This window comes from Nicotiana attenuata, chromosome 12 (assembly GCF_001879085.1).
Source record: "Nicotiana attenuata strain UT chromosome 12, NIATTr2, whole genome shotgun sequence".
In the NCBI taxonomy this organism is placed as follows: Eukaryota; Viridiplantae; Streptophyta; class Magnoliopsida; order Solanales; family Solanaceae; genus Nicotiana; species Nicotiana attenuata.
The window spans coordinates 45,469,178-45,488,452 of NC_032000.1; the positions used below are offsets into that span (position 1 = coordinate 45,469,178).

Here is a 19,275-nt window from a genome sequence, read left to right on the forward strand (position 1 = left end):
GTAGTTTCTTTGATGGAAAGAAATTACCATATATTAGGAGTCCCTAGGGTAATTATAATTTATGGAGAAGTCCCTAGGGCTAAAGTATTTGCCTAAGAGTCCCTAGCCTATCTATAAATACGCCTGTGACTCCATTAGTCTGGCATCCGACGATAGGCACAGGCTAGAAGACTCTCTAGGTTTTCTACTAAAGGTTTCAAAGGTGATTCCCTACAACGCTTGAACAACAATGGCTGAAGGTACGTTCCTGTTAATATTCCGCTGCGTAGGCTCTGTGTATGTGTTTAAATATCAACATGTGGTATCAGAGCCACCCTTTAGCCGTAATGTTCGGTGTCATGTTTTGGTGAAAACAGTATTGACAAGGTATCAGTGAAGCTTCTATAGATTTTATTGTGTCCATATTGTCTATCTAGTAATAAACTAGATGCATATAAAGATCCATATCGGTGTAGTAGTTTCTTTCAAGAATGGTGTTTCCACGAATTTCCATCACAAATTTGCTTTACAAAATAGATTTGTATGTGCCACGATCTTTTCTGTCTTGATGTTAATTAAAATTGGTTCTAAAACAATATTGTTTGGACAGTGCTTGCGTCAGTTTATGATAGTAGATCTATAAGTTGTGTTTTGATTGTTCTCTTCTCTGCATTGATATTATTAGGCATTATGTCTTCTAGAAATAGAAATACTAATATGCCATCTGAATTAATTTATTCTCAAGTCTTGTTTTCAATTTTGTTCAAGATTGTGGTTGAATCCTTTAATTAGATATTTTTAAAGGAATTCGAGACTACCTTTTCATAAGTATCTTTAGTAGTCTTTGAAAATTGATTGATTTTGTGGCTTTCACTGTAACCATCTAAAAGGACTACAATTGTTAATTTTGGACTTTATTAAAATCCAATGAATTTCACTAACAATCAGAACACTTCTTGAATTATGTTTGGTTTGCGTTCGTGTTTTGATTTAAGGTTCACTATTTTACATTTATTTATTTTTTCCTTCTTCTTATGATGTTTGAAATTAAAAGGAATAGAATATGTTTTGTACAACAATAGTCAGATCTTTTAAACGGGAAATATGTTTAACAACTTTGCTGCTGTTTTGAGTTGTTATAATTTTTGTAATTATAAGAATTAGCCCTTGTCGTAATATAGTATCTTGCTTATATTCAGTGTGATTAATATTTGTTTAAGTTGATTATTAAGGCTAATTACTTAGATATCATTTTGAGTTTTGTTTTATATGATGTACTTAGGAGTGGCGACAGCATCTTGAGTACTTAATATAAAAGAAATTAAGTTATTTAATCACATAAAGTTTAGTGATTAAAAGTTACAAGAAATCTATTTAGACCAGTTATCTCATTAAAATGGTAACTCGGCCCTACAGGGAGGTAACTATTTTGGTGAGATTAATTGGAATGAGATAGTAAACTTTTAAGTTGAAAATTATCTTATGCCCGCAGGTACAGATTAATTTCTAAGTGTTTTGATTTATTAGTCTAATAAAGTAAAGTAAATTCTATGCATGGGTTGCAACCTTTGCCCACAGGAGGATCTAGAATTTACTTAGAATCGGTATTTTACTCGATTCACCTTTTGATGGATTGTGCTTTATAGCTTATGTATGTGTATCCTTGTTTTGCAGTCTTTATAGCTTTTCCTACCACTATTTTTAATGAGAATGCTCGAATTTCAATGCTTTCTGGTGAAAATTATACTGAATGGAAGGAGAAAGTCCTTCTCACTTTAGAGTGCTCGGATCTAGACCTGGCAATCTGTGTGGATGAACCACCTGTTCCCACGGAATCAAGTACGCCAGCTGCTAAGGCTAATTATGAGCGGTGGGAGCGATCTAATCGCTTAAGTTTAATGCTCATAAAAGCTCATATAATCCAAAGCATTAGAGGTTCTATCCCTAATAGCGATAAGGTCAAAACTTACATGAAGGCAATTGATGAACAACTCGTAAGCTCTGACAAGGCTTTAGCCATCACCCGTATGAAGAGACTCTCAAGTATGACTTTCGACAGAAGTCGTACAGTGCGTGAGCACATTATGGAGATGAGAGACATTGCTGCTAAACAAATCCCTTGAGGTGGATATGTCTGAACCATTTCTTGTGCATTTCATTCTCAACTCCCTTCCTGTGGAATATGATCCGTTTAAGATTTCTTACAATACACATAAGGATAAATGGTCAATCAAATGAACTTTTGACCATGTGTGTTCAAGAAGAAGAGAGGTTGAAGCATGAGACACCTAAAAGTGTTAACATGGTGACTCATGGTAAAAGAAATGCAAAGAAGGGTAAAAGTGTTCCCATGAACAAGAAAAGCACCTTTGACAAAGATGCTTTTCATTTCTGTAAGAAGAAGGGACACTGGAAGAAGGATTGCCTTAAATACAAGAAATGGCTTGAGAAGAAAGGTAATTTTACCTTTGTATGTTATGAATCTAATTTTACTGAAGTTTTTGATAATACATGGTGGATCGATTCTTGTGCTACAATTCACATTGCCAAAATAATACAGGGCTTTCTAACTCAGAGGAAGCCGATAGGAAGTGAACAATACGTCTATTGTGGCAATAGGATGCGTTCACGTGTGGAAGGCGTGGGGACTTATAGGCTCATTTTGAAGGATGGTTTTCACTTAGATTTAGAAAATACCTTTTATGTTCCAGAATATTCTAGAAATTTAATTTCTCTTTCAAGACTATTGATTAGTGGATATGATTTGAAATTTCATTATCCTTTTGTGAAACTTTTGAAAGATAATAAAGTTATTGGTTTTGGAAATTTGAATGGAAACTTATATAAACTTGAGCTAGACCGCACATTCGAATGCAATGTTTTAACTTTGCATGATAAAGAAATTGGCACTAAGCGATGTATTATCAATGAGAACTCATCAAGTCTTTGGCACAAGAGATTGGGACACATCTCTATTGATAGAGTCAAAAGGTTGGTTAATGATGGAGTTCTAAAAGCGCTTGATTTTTCTGACTTTGAGGCATGTGTGGACTGCATAAAGGGTAAGCAGACCAACAAATCAATTAAAGGTGCAAAAAGTGTTCTCAATCGCTTGAGATCATACATACAGACATATGTTGACCTTTTCCTACCCCTCGCTTGAATGGTGAGAGATATTTTATCTCGTTCATTGATGACTATTCAAGATATATGTATCTCTATTTTCATTAATAAATTAGAAGCACTTGATGCTTTTAAAGTTTACAAAATAGAAGTAGAGAAACAAACGGGTGCTCAGATCAAAATTGTAAGATCTTATAGGGGTGGAAAATATTATGGTAGGTACACAGATAAGGGACAAGTTAAGGGTCCATTTGCTGAGTTCCTTGAAAGTGAAGGTTTAATTGCTCAATATACCATGCTAGGAACACCACAACAAAATGGTGTGGCAGAAAGAAGGAACCGGACATTAATGGACATGGTAAGAAGCATGATTAGCAAATCAAATTTACCTTTATCCTTATGGAGTGAAGCCTTAAAAACTGTTGTGTATATTTTAAATAGGGTTTCATCCAAGGCTGTCCCCAAGACACCTTTTGAGTTATGGAAAGGATGGAAACCTAGTTTAAACCATTTACACGTTTGGGGATGTCCAACTGAAGTGAGGGTTTATAACACACAACTAAAGAAGTTGGATGAAATAACAATAAACGGTTATTTTATAGGCTATGCAGTTAACTCTAAGGGATTTAGGTTTTATTGTCCTTCTCATTCTCCTAAAATTGTTGATGCTAGAAACGCTAAATTTCTTGAGGAGCATGAAGAGAGTGGGAGTGGTTTGACTCAAAGGGTGGAATTGGAAGAAATAAGGGAACCACCTGTAGTACCTTTATATATTGGGAACTTGAATGTTGCTCAGAAAAATTCTCATGAATTATCTGTACAACATCAAGTTCAAGAGCCACCACTACGTGAGGAGCCACATGAAGATCAACCCGCTTTACCTGAACCCACTGAAGAAGTGTCTGAACCAGTGGGAGTGAGAAAATCCTCAAGAATTCGAAAATCAGCAATTTCTAGCGACTACATTGTATATCTCCAAGAGTCTGATTATGGTATTGGACTAAAAGATGATCCATGCTCGTTTTCACAAGCCATGAGTGGAGAAAACTCCACACTTTGGTATGATGCCATGAAAGAAGAGTTAGAATCTATGGCTAAAAACAAAGTCTGGGATCTCGCCGAATTACCAAAGGGATCCTCTACCATAGGTTCCAAGTGGGTCTTTAAAACTAAAAAGAGACTCATCGGGTAATATCGAACGATATAAAGCCATACTTGTAGCCAAGGGTTTTACTCAAAGGGAAGTCATTGATTACCATGAAACCTTCTCTCCAGTATCAAAGAAGGATTCGTTGACAATAATCATGGTATTAGTAGCTCATTTTGATTTAGAGTTACATCAAATGGATATGAAAACAGCTTTCCTGAATGGAGATCTTAAAGAGGAGGTATACATGCGTCAGCCTGAAGGATTTTGTGATAAGGACAAAAGTCACCTTGTTTGCAAGTTGAATAAATCCATTTATGGGATAAAGCAGGCTTCCCGCCAATGGTATATTAAATTTCATAATGTTGTTTCTTCATTTGGATTTACGGAGAACATCGTTGATCAGTGTATATGCCTTAAGATAAGTCGGAGCAAATATATTTTTCTAGTCCTATATGTGGATGATATTTTGCTTGCAAGTAGTGATTTGGGATTGTTGCATGAGACTAAACAGTTCCTTATCTAGAATTTTGAGATGAAGGATATGGGTGAAGCCTCTAATGTCATTGCCATAGAGTTTCACAGAGACAGATCCCAAAGATTACTTGGACTGTCTCAAAAGGCCTACATTGAAAGAATTCTGTAAAGATTCGGGATGAAGAACTGTTCACCTATAGCAGCACCCATAATTAAAAGTGACAAATTATCATTGAATCAATGTCCACAAAATTCATTGGAAAAGGAGCAAATGAAAGACATTCCCTATGCTTCGCTTGTTGGGAGCCTTATGTATGCACAGGTCTGTACTAGACCTGATATTGCTTTTACGGTAGGAATACTTGGCAGATATCAAAGTAACCCTGGTCTTGACCATTGAAAAGCTGGTAAAAGGGTCTTGAGATATTTGCAAGGAACCAAGGATTTTAAGCTCAAATACAAATACTCTGACTCATTGGATATGTTTGGATATTCAGACTCTGATCTGGGTGGATGCAAAGACACTGGTAAATCTACTTCAGGATACATTTTCCTTCTTGCTGGAGGTGTTGTGTCTTGGAGAAGTGTCAAGCAGACCATTGTTGCAACATCCACAATGGAAGCTGAATTTATAGTATGCTATGAAGCTACATCACATGCGTTATGGTTGAGAAACTTTATTTCCGACCTTAAAATTATCGATTCCATTTCAAGGCCATTGAGTCTCTTATGTGACAATTCAGCTGCAGTGTTTTTCTCTAAGAACAGTAAAAGTGGCAGCCGAAGCAAGCACATCGACATAAAGTACTTAATGGTTAGAGACTATGTGAAGAAGCAAGATGTGAATTTTGAGCATGTTAGTACTACTTTGATGATTGCTGATCTTATGACTAAAGGTCTGCCGGCTAATATTTTCAAGGATCATGTAACTCATATGGGGCTTAGTAGCTCAAATTAGTCTTGCTTTGCTCTCTAACAGTTTGTCTAGACATTATGTTTATTTTGGTATACATGATAGTGCACACTTTTGGTTTTTCATGTATTATTTATGATCATTGGATCAATAAAGTTGGACTCTGAATGACTTATATTAAGTTCATTCATAAAGTTGTTAGACACTCTGTTAGAATATATTGTGCATTGTAATACATAGAAGGAAGTGTTTGTCTAAAAGCATGACCGCCATGATTCGTGTAATAATATATTCTAGTTAAAGTGATTGTTGCATAACTTTTAGTTGAGTGATAAAGTTTATGGCCATATTATATGTTTATCTCTCACAAACGATTATCTGATTTTAACATGTGGGCCAAGTGGGAGAATGTTAGAAATTACCTCTCTTCTAAAGACTTCTAGTGTGGCCCACATATAAGGTAATAAATTATTTACCTTGTCTCCCAAAGGAAATAATATATCAAATAATATTCTGTAGTTATGCATATATGGTAGTTTCTTTGATGGAAAGAAATTACCATATATTAGGAGTCCTAGGGTAATTATAATTTATGGAGAAGTCCCTAGGGCTAAAGTATTTGCCTAAGAGTCCCTAGCCTACCTATAAATACGCCTATGACTCCATCTGTCTGGCATTCGATGATAGGCACAGGCTAGAAGACTCTCTAAGTTTTTTATTAAAGGTTTCAAAGGCGATTCCCTACAACGCTTGAACAACAATGGCTGATGGTACGTTCCTGTTAATATTCCGCTGCGTAGGCTCGGTGTATGTGTTTAAATATCAACACAAACTTCTCCAAAACTATTGCGCTCTTCAGAAGAAACTTTGAAAGTTTGAGAAGATTCTCAAATCCAAAGCCCCATTCGGAATGATTCTTTAAACACCTATCAGAGGAAATGACAATCTCAACATTCTTGAGGTTGGGAAACAAAAACTTGAAAACCGACCCTACAATGCCATATTATCTCCTGCATCCGAATATTCAAACTCAAAGTCGCAGAGGGAATCTTCAAGCTGGAGACAGAGAATATAATCAGGACCAAATGCAGGTTAGCCTAATGGAGATTGCACAAAGGTGACATAAAATGATTCCACACTAGAAGTGTTTGATACAGAAAAAATTCAGAGCCGACGAATCTTAATGGTATTTGAAAAATGTCTATAATGGTTGTTGCTATCATAAAGATTTATGGCGTAAGCAAATAGTGTTGCGGAAAAATCATTTTCGTTTCAGAGCTCATTTGCCACAATGAAAGCAACAACTATAACCACAATAACATGAAGCTTTGTAGTGATATAAGCATGGGCGAAGCTAATTGCCCACCCTTCGCCGAAAAATTAGACAGTATATATAGGTAAATATTAGGTTTTAGAGGCATATAACATATATTTAACACCCTTTGTCGGGAATTTTTTCCCCCACTTAATTCAAGTTTGAACACCCTTGGAGAAATTCCTGACTTCGTCACTAGACATAAGCAAAGCTTCTTACTGATAATAGTAATATATTAGTATTCTCCTTCAGAAACAACTTAACAAGACAGGGTGTATAAAATGTCTATGTAAAAAGAGAAGAAAAAGCTCCAGATAGGTTACTTTTGTGGTAGCCATGTCTATGTTGAGTGTCTGCAAGTGAGGCTCGGCTCGCAAAAGGCCATCATTCCCTCTTCACTAGGTTATAGGGCAAGATGTCACGTCCTTAGTTTTTAACTAAGTACACGTGTGGCACTTGACAACTCGCTCACGATCTTGCACAGCTTGCTCACATTCTTGCTATGCTAAGTCAGCCTTACTACACTCAAGATCACTAAGAGAATGGTAGAAAGAACACAAGAGAATTGTTAAAGGAAGCTTTGTATTAGAGAGAACTTGAATTGTTTGCTTGACGAATTACAAATGAATGGCCCCCCCTATTTATACTAATCACATAGGGGCTAGTGTGTAAATAATAATTGTTCTACAAGTCCTTAATATTTACAAGTAGGTCCCTTCTCTAGAATTTTCTACAAGCCTAGAAGATTCCAAGGACTTTCCTAGCAAATCCATAAGGATCTAGGGTCTTCCTAAGGAAATATCCATATTTCTCTAGAATCTTCTCACAAATGCTAGCCTTCCTCTTATGTAAGCTTCCACATGGCATTAATATATGCCAAATGGCGCCTATGTGGCATGATGACATGGCGGGTCATCACACTCTCCCCCACCTAATATTGCGACGACCGCGGCGCAATGCTGCTGCATAAACTCTCGGATCTTATCTTTGAATTGCCACAAGTCTTCATATCGTTCCCACATGGCCTCCTCCAGTGATTGCCCTTTCCAATGGACGAGGAACATAGTGGTGGCTTTTTGCCTTTGTTTTCGCCTGGCCTGGTAATCCATAATAGCCTCAATCTCCCGATCATGCGAGGCGGTGATAGTCATTGGCGCTCGACTTGATTGGCCCCTACTCGGATCATCCTTATCTTCATGATATGGCTTAAGCATGCTGGCATGGAAGACAGGGTAGACTTAAGATACGATGGCATGTCAAGATTGTATGAGATCTTGCCTACCTTGGCGACGATCTTAAATGGCCCCTCATACTTGCGAATCAAATTCTGATGCATGCCCCGTAGTGCCTTGAACTGTCTTGGGTTAAACTTCACCATGACTATGTCCCCAACTCTATAGTCCGTGGGACGCCGTTTACGGTTCGCAAACTTCTTCATCTTCTTAGCTGCCTTATCCAAGTAGGACTTAGAAGTGTCAAGCTGCTCCTCCCATCCTTTGGCCATATGATAAGCGCCCAACTCTTTCCCTCGAATTCAGCTGGTAATGAATGTGGAGTTTGTGGTTGTTGGCCTGCGGCTAGCTCAAATGGTGTCCGCCCCGTGGACTCACTCCGCTGCAAGTTATAAGAGAATTGGGCGATGTCTAGGAGCCTTGCCCAATCTTTCTGATGCGCGCTTACATAATGCCTCAAGTAGCATTCTAGTAAGGCATTGACTCGTTCCGTTTGTCCATCCGTCTGTGGGCGGAAACTAGTAGAAAAGTGCAACTCCGTGCCATGTATGTCGAACAACTCTCTCCAAAAGTTTCCAGTAAAGCGGGGGTCTCGATCACTGATTATATGCCTTGGTAAGCCCCAATACTTCACCACGTTCTTAAAGAATAGCTTGGCGGCTTCCTTGGCTGTGCAACCTGGTGAGGCGGGCATGAAGGTGGCATATTTGGAAAATCTATCCACGACCACCATAATAGTACCATAACCGTCGGACTTTGGTAGGCAAGTGATAAAGTCCATAGTCACGCTCTCCCATGGACGCTCTGCAACTGGTAGTGGCTCTAAAAGTCCTCCGGGCTATTGTTGCTCAACCTTGTCCTTCTGACATACGAGACAAGTCTGCACATAACATTTTATATCATCTCGCATGCGTGGCCAATAGTAGACTGACTCAACCAAGGCCCTGGTGCGACGTTGGCCTGGATGACCAACCCACATTGTATCATGACTCTCCCTTATGATCCACCGTCTAATGTCTCCAAACTTAGGCACGTAGACCCGTCGACCCGTGGTAAGCAATAGGCCATCTTCTACCCAAAAACGTCTCGTCTTGCCCTGGTTGGCTAACTCGATAAGTTGTTTGGCTCGGATCATGTTGCATGCCTTCTTTTATAGCCTCACGAATGTCCCAAGTTGCTGAAGTGATGGCAGCAAGCTCGGCTTTCCGGCTCAAGGCGTCAGCTACAACATTACCTTTGCCCGGCTTGTACTCTAGCACATAATCAAACTCGACCAAGAAGTCTTGCCACCTAGCCTGTTTTGGTGTGAGCTTCTTCTACGTCTAAAAGTAGCTAGTAGCCACATTATCGGTCTTGACCACGAACCTCGACCCGAGCAGATAATGTCGCCATGTATGAAGGCAATGTACAATGGCAGTCATTTCCTTCTCTTGCACAATATAACGCCGCTCCGTCTCATTTAACTTGCGGCTCTCAAACGCTATGGGATGCTTATCCTGCATCAGGACACCCCCAATGGCAAAGTCTGAGGCATCTGTGTGCACCTCAAATGTCTTGGCAAAGTCGGGTAATGCCAAGACTGGCTCCTCTGTTACAGTTGCCTTAAGGTGTTCAAACGCCTTTTGACAATGCTCTGTCCAGACCCATGGCTTGTTCTTCTTCAGCAGCTCAGTCAATGGTGCAACCTTTGCTGAGTAGCCACTGATGAATCGACGATAGTAGTTAACAAGGCCAAGGAAGGATCTCAACTCTGTTACCTTTGTAGGTGCCTCCCACTCCTGGATATCACGTACCTTAGCCTCGTCCATGCGTAGCTCGCCATTGCTAATGACATGGCCCAAGAAGTGCACCTTTGATTGTGCAAACTCGCACTTCTCCCTCTTGATGTATAGCTCGTTCTCCCGCAAGACTTGGAAAACTTTCCTTAAGTGCTCCATGTGTTCCTCCAAGGTGTTGCTGTAGATGACTATGTCATCTAGGTAGACTACCACGAACTGATCAAGGTAGGGACGAAAAATCTTATTCATAAGGGTGCAAAATGTGGCCGGTGCATTTGTTAAGCCGAAGGGCATCACCAACCACTCAAAGGCTCCATATCTCATCACACATGCTGTCTTTGGCTCACCCCCTTCCTCAATGCGAACCTGGTAGTAGCCCTTTCGAAGATCCACCTTGGTAAAGTACTTGGCTTGCCCAAGTCTATCGAACAAGTCAGCAATGAGCGGGATCGGGTCCTTATTCTTCACTGTAACCTTATTAAGTGCTCGGTAGTCTATGCACAAGCGCAGCGATCCATCCTTCTTCTTTCGGAACAATACTGGTGCGCCGAAAGGTGCCTTTGATGGGCGAATGTGACCAGCATCCAGCAACTCTTTTAATTGTTTCTTGAGCTCCTCAAGCTCGGGCAGTGCCATACGATATGGGGCAAATGCGGGTGGCTTAGCCCCTGGCTCCAACTCAATCTTGTGATCTACCTCTCGCCTAGGCGGCAAGTGCTTAGGCAACTCCTCGGGCATGAAATCTTTGTTTTCCTCAAGCAACTTCTCTATGCAAGGCGGCAATGTCTCTTGAAAAATCTTGTCTTCCTATAGACTTGCAATGGTTGCCACGAACGTTGGCCCCCCCTTCTTGATCCCCTTGACAACCTGCATAGCTGAGATTTGTGCTTGGATCTGTCCGTGTGGCATAGTCATTGTAGGTACAATGCAAGCTCCTTCTCGCTCCATAACCAAGAGATGTTGGAGGTAGGGGTCGATCAAAGTATGACAATGTCTAAAGAACTCTTGCCCCAGTATGATGTCAAAGATATCCATAGCGGTTACGGTAAAGTTTGTCATACCTTTCCAAGCTCCCAATTTGACACCTACTCCATTAGCTACCCCACGAGCATTTTGTACCTCGGCATTCACGGTCTTGACGCGAGAGTTGGTTGAAGCAAGCTTCAATTCTAGTCTCTTTGCAGTAGCCTCAGTCACGAAATTATGAGTTGCTCCAGTATCCACCATTGCACGAGCGGGCTTGTTGTTGATGGTGAGATCCACGTACTGATTGCCATTCTTGGTAGGTTGGATAGCTTGCTTTGTGAAAGCACCACATAATCTAATCATACCTAACTGTGCGGTTCCCGAACTCTCTCCTTGCGGCTGCTCCTTTCGTTCACGGACTATGGCACTGAGGCTCTTTAGGTCGGTACAATTCCTGAACCGCATATGTAACATCCCTTCTTCTCGGCCTGTGCCTTCTTCTCGGCATAGCCCTGACAACCACTCAACTTTTTGGAATCTTGAGTCTTGGAGTATAGTTGATGTATCTCCTTGCCTTTGCCACGTTCTCCCCCGCCTTTGACATTGTTAACCTTTGACTCCTTGCCATTGCCTTTGTCGTGCTTGTCATGCCTGAAATCCATCAATGATTTGGCCTCCGCTATGGCTTGGTCTATATCAGTGACTTGTCGGCGTTGCAACTCCTTCTTAGCCAATTTTGCAACCCATCCATGAAGTGGAACAACAAGTCATCATTGGTCAGGTTGGTGATTTGAAGCATAAGGGTAGTGAAATCCTTGACATAGTTACGTATGCTCCATGTTGCTTCAATTCCCTAAGCTTGCGCCTTGCCTCGTACAAGACATTGTTTGGAAAGAACTGTCGCTTGAACTCGGCTTTGAACTGATCCCATGTGCTAATAGTACATAGACCTTTATCCACGTCGGCCATCTTCCTTCTCCACCAAAGCATGGCAGTCTCTGAGATGTACAATACCGCAGTGTTGATCTTGGCCTCGTCGTCCCTCACTTTGCCGTGCCTGAAGTAGTTCTCCAAGTGCCAAAGAAAGTTTTCCACTTTTTGTGCATCACGAACACCTTTGAACACCGGGGGTTAGGGAACCTCAATCTTGACCTCTCTCGTCACCACAACATTGCTGGCTGCCTCGGTCACGCCAGCATTGACATGCTCCTCGAGTGAATCAATCTTTTCCTTCATAGCATCGATAGTACTCAAAGCCTCCATGAGTCTGCACTCTAAGGCAGTGATGATTTGCCTTAGTTCCATCTCGGTCTGTGTACGTCCCTCCAAGTCATTTCGGATACTCTCAATCTCTTCAAGAGTGTGCCCCTCAAGAACGCTAAGGGTACCTTGCACCTTCCCCAAGCGTTGGCCAAAGATCTCCACGGCGTCCATCCCCGCGTTCATCTTCATCACCCACTCTTTACTGAGCGAGACGTCCTCGGGCAGGACCTCCACTTCATCCTCGCTCGCCTCAGTGGCAGATGGTTCTTGGGAATGTCACACCTCCTTTTTACACACCCCGAGGGGGTATATAAGGGAGTTTTTCCAATTAAAGTGACATTATTCGAAATGGGATTATTTATTTATTAGAGTCGCCACTTGGAATAGTTTATTTGGTGTCCCAAGTCACCGGTTTATTTTAATATCCCAATTCGAGGAAATTTTTGACTTTATTTAAAAGTCTGCGAAACCAGAAATTCTAGATAAGGAATTCTGTTAACCCGGGAGAAGGTGTTAGGCATTCTCGGGTTCCATGGTTCTAGCACGGTCGCTTAAACTGTTAGTAATTGGCCTATTATCTGATTTACTACATGTTTTAACCAATTGTGCATTTTATAACTGCTTTTAATTATTTTTATGGAATTAATCTGGAACAAGTTACGGTTGTCGTACACTTGTTTGTTTTTGTACATGTTGCGAATCGTGTCACGGGAACCATACCCACAATCCACAACACGCGTATTTTATTAACATTATTAGTTGTTATGACCAGGTCACATAGATGTACCCCCAGATTTTGGAAATTATGTATCACAACTACGTCACGGGAACCATACCCGTAGTCATGATGATTTTATTATAAACGCGCTTAAAGCAACTACGAAGCTTCAATTTTAGTAGCAACATTTGTGAGGGCCATGGATGATTTAAATTATTTATGGCACACCTCAAACCTTTTCTGTAAGGACTAGCTCTTGATCTAATTTATGAGGGCCATGAATTATAAGTTTTATTTAGGCATGGAACGCCTCGAATTATAAAAAAAAAGGGTTTATATACATTTTGAAAAAAGAAGAAGGGCAAACTAAAGATGCTCCTATTTTTATCTAATTTAAAACTAGGTATCACAACCACGTCACGGGAACCGTACCGTAGTTGTAATAATTTAATTGCGTACCTAAAGCAAACTAACAGTGTTCAATGAATTAATTTAATTCTAAGTTGTAATACTAATAAGAGGGCCATGAGTAATTTTAACGAAAGATGGCATGCCTCCAACCATTTAAAAAGGATTACACTTAAATAGGCCCTAGTATATTCTCATTTATAACCAATTTGGACCTAAGCCAATGATTATAGGTAAAGAAAATGTAAACAAGCCTAATATAACTTTGGACAAAGAACTGGGCCACTAGCAGGCCCAGTATATTTTTAGACATGCGTTAAAAGAACAGGGAATGAAAGCCAGCACCAACTGGGCTCACAATTGGGCCCATGCGCAGGACCAAGGAGAAGCTGAAACACAAAGGTATTGTTTTAGCTAAGAGTTACGGTTTGGGCCATCAACAGGCCCAGGTGTTTCAATGATCGAGTTTCAAATATTAAAAGCCTACCGAAATCATAACAGCTTTTTATACTAACATTTGCACAGTTTAAACAAATGCCTAACATGATAGGTCTTAACTTATTAATCATGTATTTAATAATACTAAACTAGATTTGGGTCTTAAACTTTTAAACCATTTTAAAGCATAGATAAACAGTCCCTTTAAAATTGCTGGAATCAGTAACAATCAAACTAAACAAAATCAGCAGTCAAATGTTGTATTTTTAAACATGCATGGCATACTAATCTATTTTTTAGAATATAGCTAGATAAACCGCTGGAGCTGTATTACCTAGTCTATAAATTTTATAAAGTCCAACTTATTATAATAAATTTGAAATACAACAGCAGTTTTATAGCAATAAACAGACTTTTAAAATTACTATTCGACTAAAAAAATACAACTTTCTTAAAAATGTTCTAAGTGACAGTCTAATCTGCTGCTGCTTTACTAACTATATTTAAGCTAACACTATTACAAATTTGCATAACTAATGGAGAATTCCTGCCTATTTTGGACATGGCTTGTCCATTAGAGCTTGGTCTTCTCTTTGTTAAAAGAAAAGTATGAGTCCCACTTTCAGGCTTCTGAACCTGCTGATTTAACCAACCAGTGGCTAAATCTGCAGGCTGTAGCTAATGGCCAAACAATCAAAGAAAGAGAAACAATGGTTTTAAATAAAGAAGAAGCCATCAGATGAAAGAAGGAAGAAAAACATAGCTCAAATAACTCATAATCAGTATTAATAACCTAAATATTTGGCTATAAGGCAAAGCTATTCTTTACAAGATAAAGTCACAAACAACATTCATGCATTGGTTAAGTTATATGCTAAATCATTCTTCTTCAAACGTTAAACACACATAACTAAAAACCAATCAAAGGCATATCAAGGTAAACTAGCTACTATCATGAAAGGTACACATGCTATTTACAAATCTAATTCTTATCATTTTTAACAAATCATTACATAGGAAGAGCTAAGGTCAAATACCTATGAACAACACCAAGATAAGCAACTAACAGGTGAAGGAAAAGATGGAAATTAACTGAAGCTTGCAAGAATAGAAACCAACACAGCAACAACCCAGAAATAAATCAGAAAGTTTGAACCAAATGAAGATAACTTTGAAACCAGAAAACAAGCTAAAGGAACCAAGAGAATCCTCCACTTCAAACCATATTTCTCAGCTTTTAGGAAACCCAAGAATAAGAGGTTTTGAAAGTTTTCTAAAATTTCTGAAAATCTGGTCTTTTTCAGAAGAGGAAAGAGAACTTTTGTGCAGTAAAAATGATGCTGAATGTGTGTCCAAATCAGAATGAAAGAGCCTCTATATAGAGGCTGTCTAGGGGGAGGTATATTTTACGGAATATTCCTTATCCTAGGAGCTGAAAATAGTACAATACAACTGCCCTTCTTATCCTATTTTAGCATCTTTTGTAACAGCTAGGACAGCTGTACCATTTCTTGGAAACTTCTAATTTTTAGCCTAAGTGGAAGTCCAATTTTACCCTTTAAGTTACTGCTTATTTCATCTTTAATCTAAATTATTTTAGTTCAATTAAGACCCTAAGGTTTCTCCTGATTTTCAAATCATGTCAAACACAATCAGAACAAGTCATCAGGTGCAACGTGTTGACAGAAATGAAAGTAAAAGAGCTGATGCAATTTTAAATTGAAATCAACCTAATTATTGATAGAAAAGCTGTTTATCTAACTAACTACAAGACTAAACTTAAATGGATAAAATGAATTTTAACACCTCTGTTTCACAAGGCAAATCAAGGTGGTGAAGCCAAGAAAGTCTAAAAGTTAAACTAATCAAATTGCCAATCAAAACGAGCTAAACAGCTGAGCTAAAGTTTCTAAGGCTAAATTGAAAACAGATCTGATGGGTTGTTAACTAACCCTTTGGGGCTTGAGTAACACTATCCTAATCATCTTACTGAACATAAACAAATAAACACCAAAGGGAAATAAACAGAAAACATGGAGAAGGAAAAGAGCAATCAGGCAGTTTATACACAAGAAGAATCTAACATTAACCCTAATTATTCTAAATCTGATGCAATCGAGATTAAACTACAAAATTGGGCATGCTTCAATTGACATATGAAACCAACAGACGATACTAATTAAAAGGAAAACTCTGTCATTATATAAGTCATACATGTCAAAGAAAGGAACAAGTGGAAGAATAACATAAAGAACAGAAAAGAGGGAAAGAAAACAACAACAAAAAAACAAAAAAAATAGAAAAGAAATTACCCAGGGTTGTTTCGGACTGGGGCAGTTCACGAACTTTTGAAAGAAGAAAGCGTGAACTTATACAACCATTAATTGACTGTTCTTAACAAGAAAAATCAATTAATGGACGTTTTGGGTTCACCCGCTCCAACAAACTGACCAAGAAAGGAAGAAAAGAGAATTTAGGTTTTTTTTGGAATCCTAGACTTGAAATTTGACAAAATTGGGGGTGATTCGAGGGGGACCAGTGGTGGTTTAGGGTTCAGAGGGGTGCAAGGATTATAGGGTGTTAATTTGGGGTGATTTGGAAGAGTTAGATTTTTTGTTTGAATCTGAGATTTGAGATTCGTGATGCTTGGTGGCGATTTGAAAGAAAAGGATTGGAGGTTTGGGATGGGGAGGTTATGGGGGTTCTGTGGTGTAAATTTGGGGAGGATTGGTGGTGGTCCGCCGCCGCGAGGCGATTTCCGGTCGGCTGACCACGGCGGAGGAAGGCGGAGCCGACGAGGGGTGAGGGGGCGGCTAGGGTTCAATCCCTTAGAGAGAGATGAGAGACTGAGATGGGTTTTGGAGTTAGGGGGGGAGGGGGTTTGTTCGGACACTTTTATACAAAAAACCCGCCCAGTTCCGAGCCGTTGGATCACAAGGATCCAACGATTGTGATTGATGGACGAGAAACGGGGTCATTTGGTTAAGTGGGGGAACTGGACCGGGCAGTGAGATTGGGCTTGGGGTGATTTGGGGCGGATTTGGGTAGTTTTTTGGGCTAGTTTGGGTATAGTTGGCCCCAATTCTGAAATTAAAAACCTCTTTTTGTTTATTCCCTTTCTTTTCTTTTCTTCTTTTTTTTTAAATTAAAAATCCTAAAATTAAAATCCTAAATTATCTAAATTGTAAAATTAAACTAATTACCTAATTACAATAATTATAAAAGCTACTTAACCCTAAGTTAAAAAGTGAAAAATCAATAATCTAAAAATAAAAGGAAAAAGTGTAAAAATGAGCCATTTTTTTAATTTTCATTTAATAAACGAATAATTAACCAATTAATCCTAAAAATGCAAAAACACAAGCTAAATGCAATGCATGGTATTTTTGATATTTTTCATGATTTAAATAAAAATTAAACGTGCACAAAAATATAAACAATTAATAAAGATTCTACAAAATTCCTAAAAATGGCAAATAATTAAGAAAAAAATCTATTTTCTTGGTATTTTATAGGAGTATTTCGTACAGGGCAAAAATCACATGCTCATAGGGAAGTAAGCCCTTCGTTTGACACAACCTCGGGTGGCACCTCCTGACTCTTGTTGGTGGCATTCCTCTTTTTGCCACGGCCGCTCTTGCCAGCAGCATCCTGGATGACGTTGGCTTGGGTGTTGGCAGCGTTAATTTCTCTGTCGTTCGCCATTCCCTTAGTTGAAACCTTCGCTCTGATACCACGTTGTAACGTCCTTAGTTTTTAACTAAGTACACGTGTGGCACTTGACAACTCGCTCACGATCTTGCACAGCTTGCTCACGTTCTTGCTATGCTAAGTCAGCCTTACTATACTCAAGATCGCTAAGAGAATGGTAGAAAGAACACAGGAGAATTGTTAAAGGAAGCTTTGTATTAGAGAGAACTTGAATTGTTTGCTTGATAAATTACAAATGAATGCCCCCCCCCCCCCCCATTTATACTAATCACCTAGGGGCTAGTGTGTAAATAATAATTGTTCCACAAGTCCTTAATATTTACAAGTAAGTCCCTTTTCTAGAATTTTCTACAAGCCTAGAAGATTCCAAGGACTTTCCTAGCAAATCCATAAGGATCTAGGGTCTTCCTAAGGAAATATCCATATTTGTCTAGAATCTTCTCACAAATGCTGACCTTCCTCTTATGTAAGCTTCCACATGACATTAATATATGCCAAATGACGTCTATGTGGCATGATGACATGGCGGGTCATCACAAAGATCCCTTATCTATTGGATGTGGGAACCTTATACAACTCCATACAAATCAAACTTTTCCATATGCAACTGTAGCGTTAGATATTTGCATCTCAATTCTGGAATTAGCACCCCTTCGAGCTGTAACATACACACGACCTAGTGCATTAATCCCAATGAAACCAGTTAAGAATGGAGAAAGCAATAACAACAAAAAGAAAGTACTCCTACGGTCCAAAATAAGTAATTTTTCCAGATTTCAAGAATGAATTAATTATTTTTTTCATACATTGCCCTTGGAGTAAATAGTGTTGGTGTATGCGTTAAGAGTATTTATGTGAAGAGATAGTAAAGGTTAATTTGGTCAATTTCATTGCTAATTAATATTAAAATGTGGATTTCTTAATCTGTGTGAAAACAGCTAAAAAAAAGTACTACACAGCAGAGAGAGAGAGAGATAGTGTTGTGAGAACTCTAACCGTCAAAACACTTTAAAAGCAACATCGATGTACAAAAGTCCCCTTTTTTGGATATATCTTTTGCGGCACGAAAAAAGAAATTTCGGACTTCGAAAAGTTGGCAAAAGGATAGCAAACGGTGTTGGAGAATATTAGAGATGCAAACACTTAGAAGAGCATTTAACTAACAAATAAGACAGAAATAATTAACTATAATAGAAGAGATAGAGTTTTGGACATGGAAAAAACGGTTCGAGGCACGCTATGGAATCTTGTAATTTGCACTCAAATAGAAGTTCCGGAGAACTCTAAGGAAAGGATACTTTTGAAGATAGTGAAAAGATGAAGATTTTCAAATCTCGATTATCTACAAAAGCATCAGTATTTATAAAGATTCAACTAGTAACCAACATACCTTTTCAAGAATAGATTTACCCTTTTAAGATTGAAAATATAAAGAATAGGTGTATCCTAATTTAAAGAATGGGTAACACCTTTTCACAAAACAATATGTCTTGTCCAAAGGTACACTTTAATCATGAATCACCTTTAGATAAATACCAACAATAGGCACAAAAGGTGTTCCTCAGGTTTCTGTAGTTAATCCAGTCGCACTTGTGATCGAAATTTGTGCAAAGGTTCTCAATTGTATAATGCTTACATTATGGAACTGTATGCTAAACATCTACAAGCCTACACTTCAAATCATAATGATTTCCTGAAATCTCCAAATGCTGAAGATAAGGGGCAATAATTTCCAAATGACCATTTTGACCGCAAGAAACACTATTCAACTTCAGTCTCTTTAATTTTCACGCGCTCGAAACAAATA

General features: G+C 38.8%; 1 protein-coding gene across 1 annotated transcript; it reads left to right on the plus strand.

The window, feature by feature from the left end:
- Window positions 230-2,102, plus strand: LOC109236089. The gene is made up of 2 exons (XM_019402311.1): window positions 230-239; window positions 1,654-2,102. The coding sequence occupies exons 1-2, from the start codon at window positions 230-232 to the stop codon at window positions 2,100-2,102; spliced, it is 459 nt and encodes a 152-aa protein (XP_019257856.1).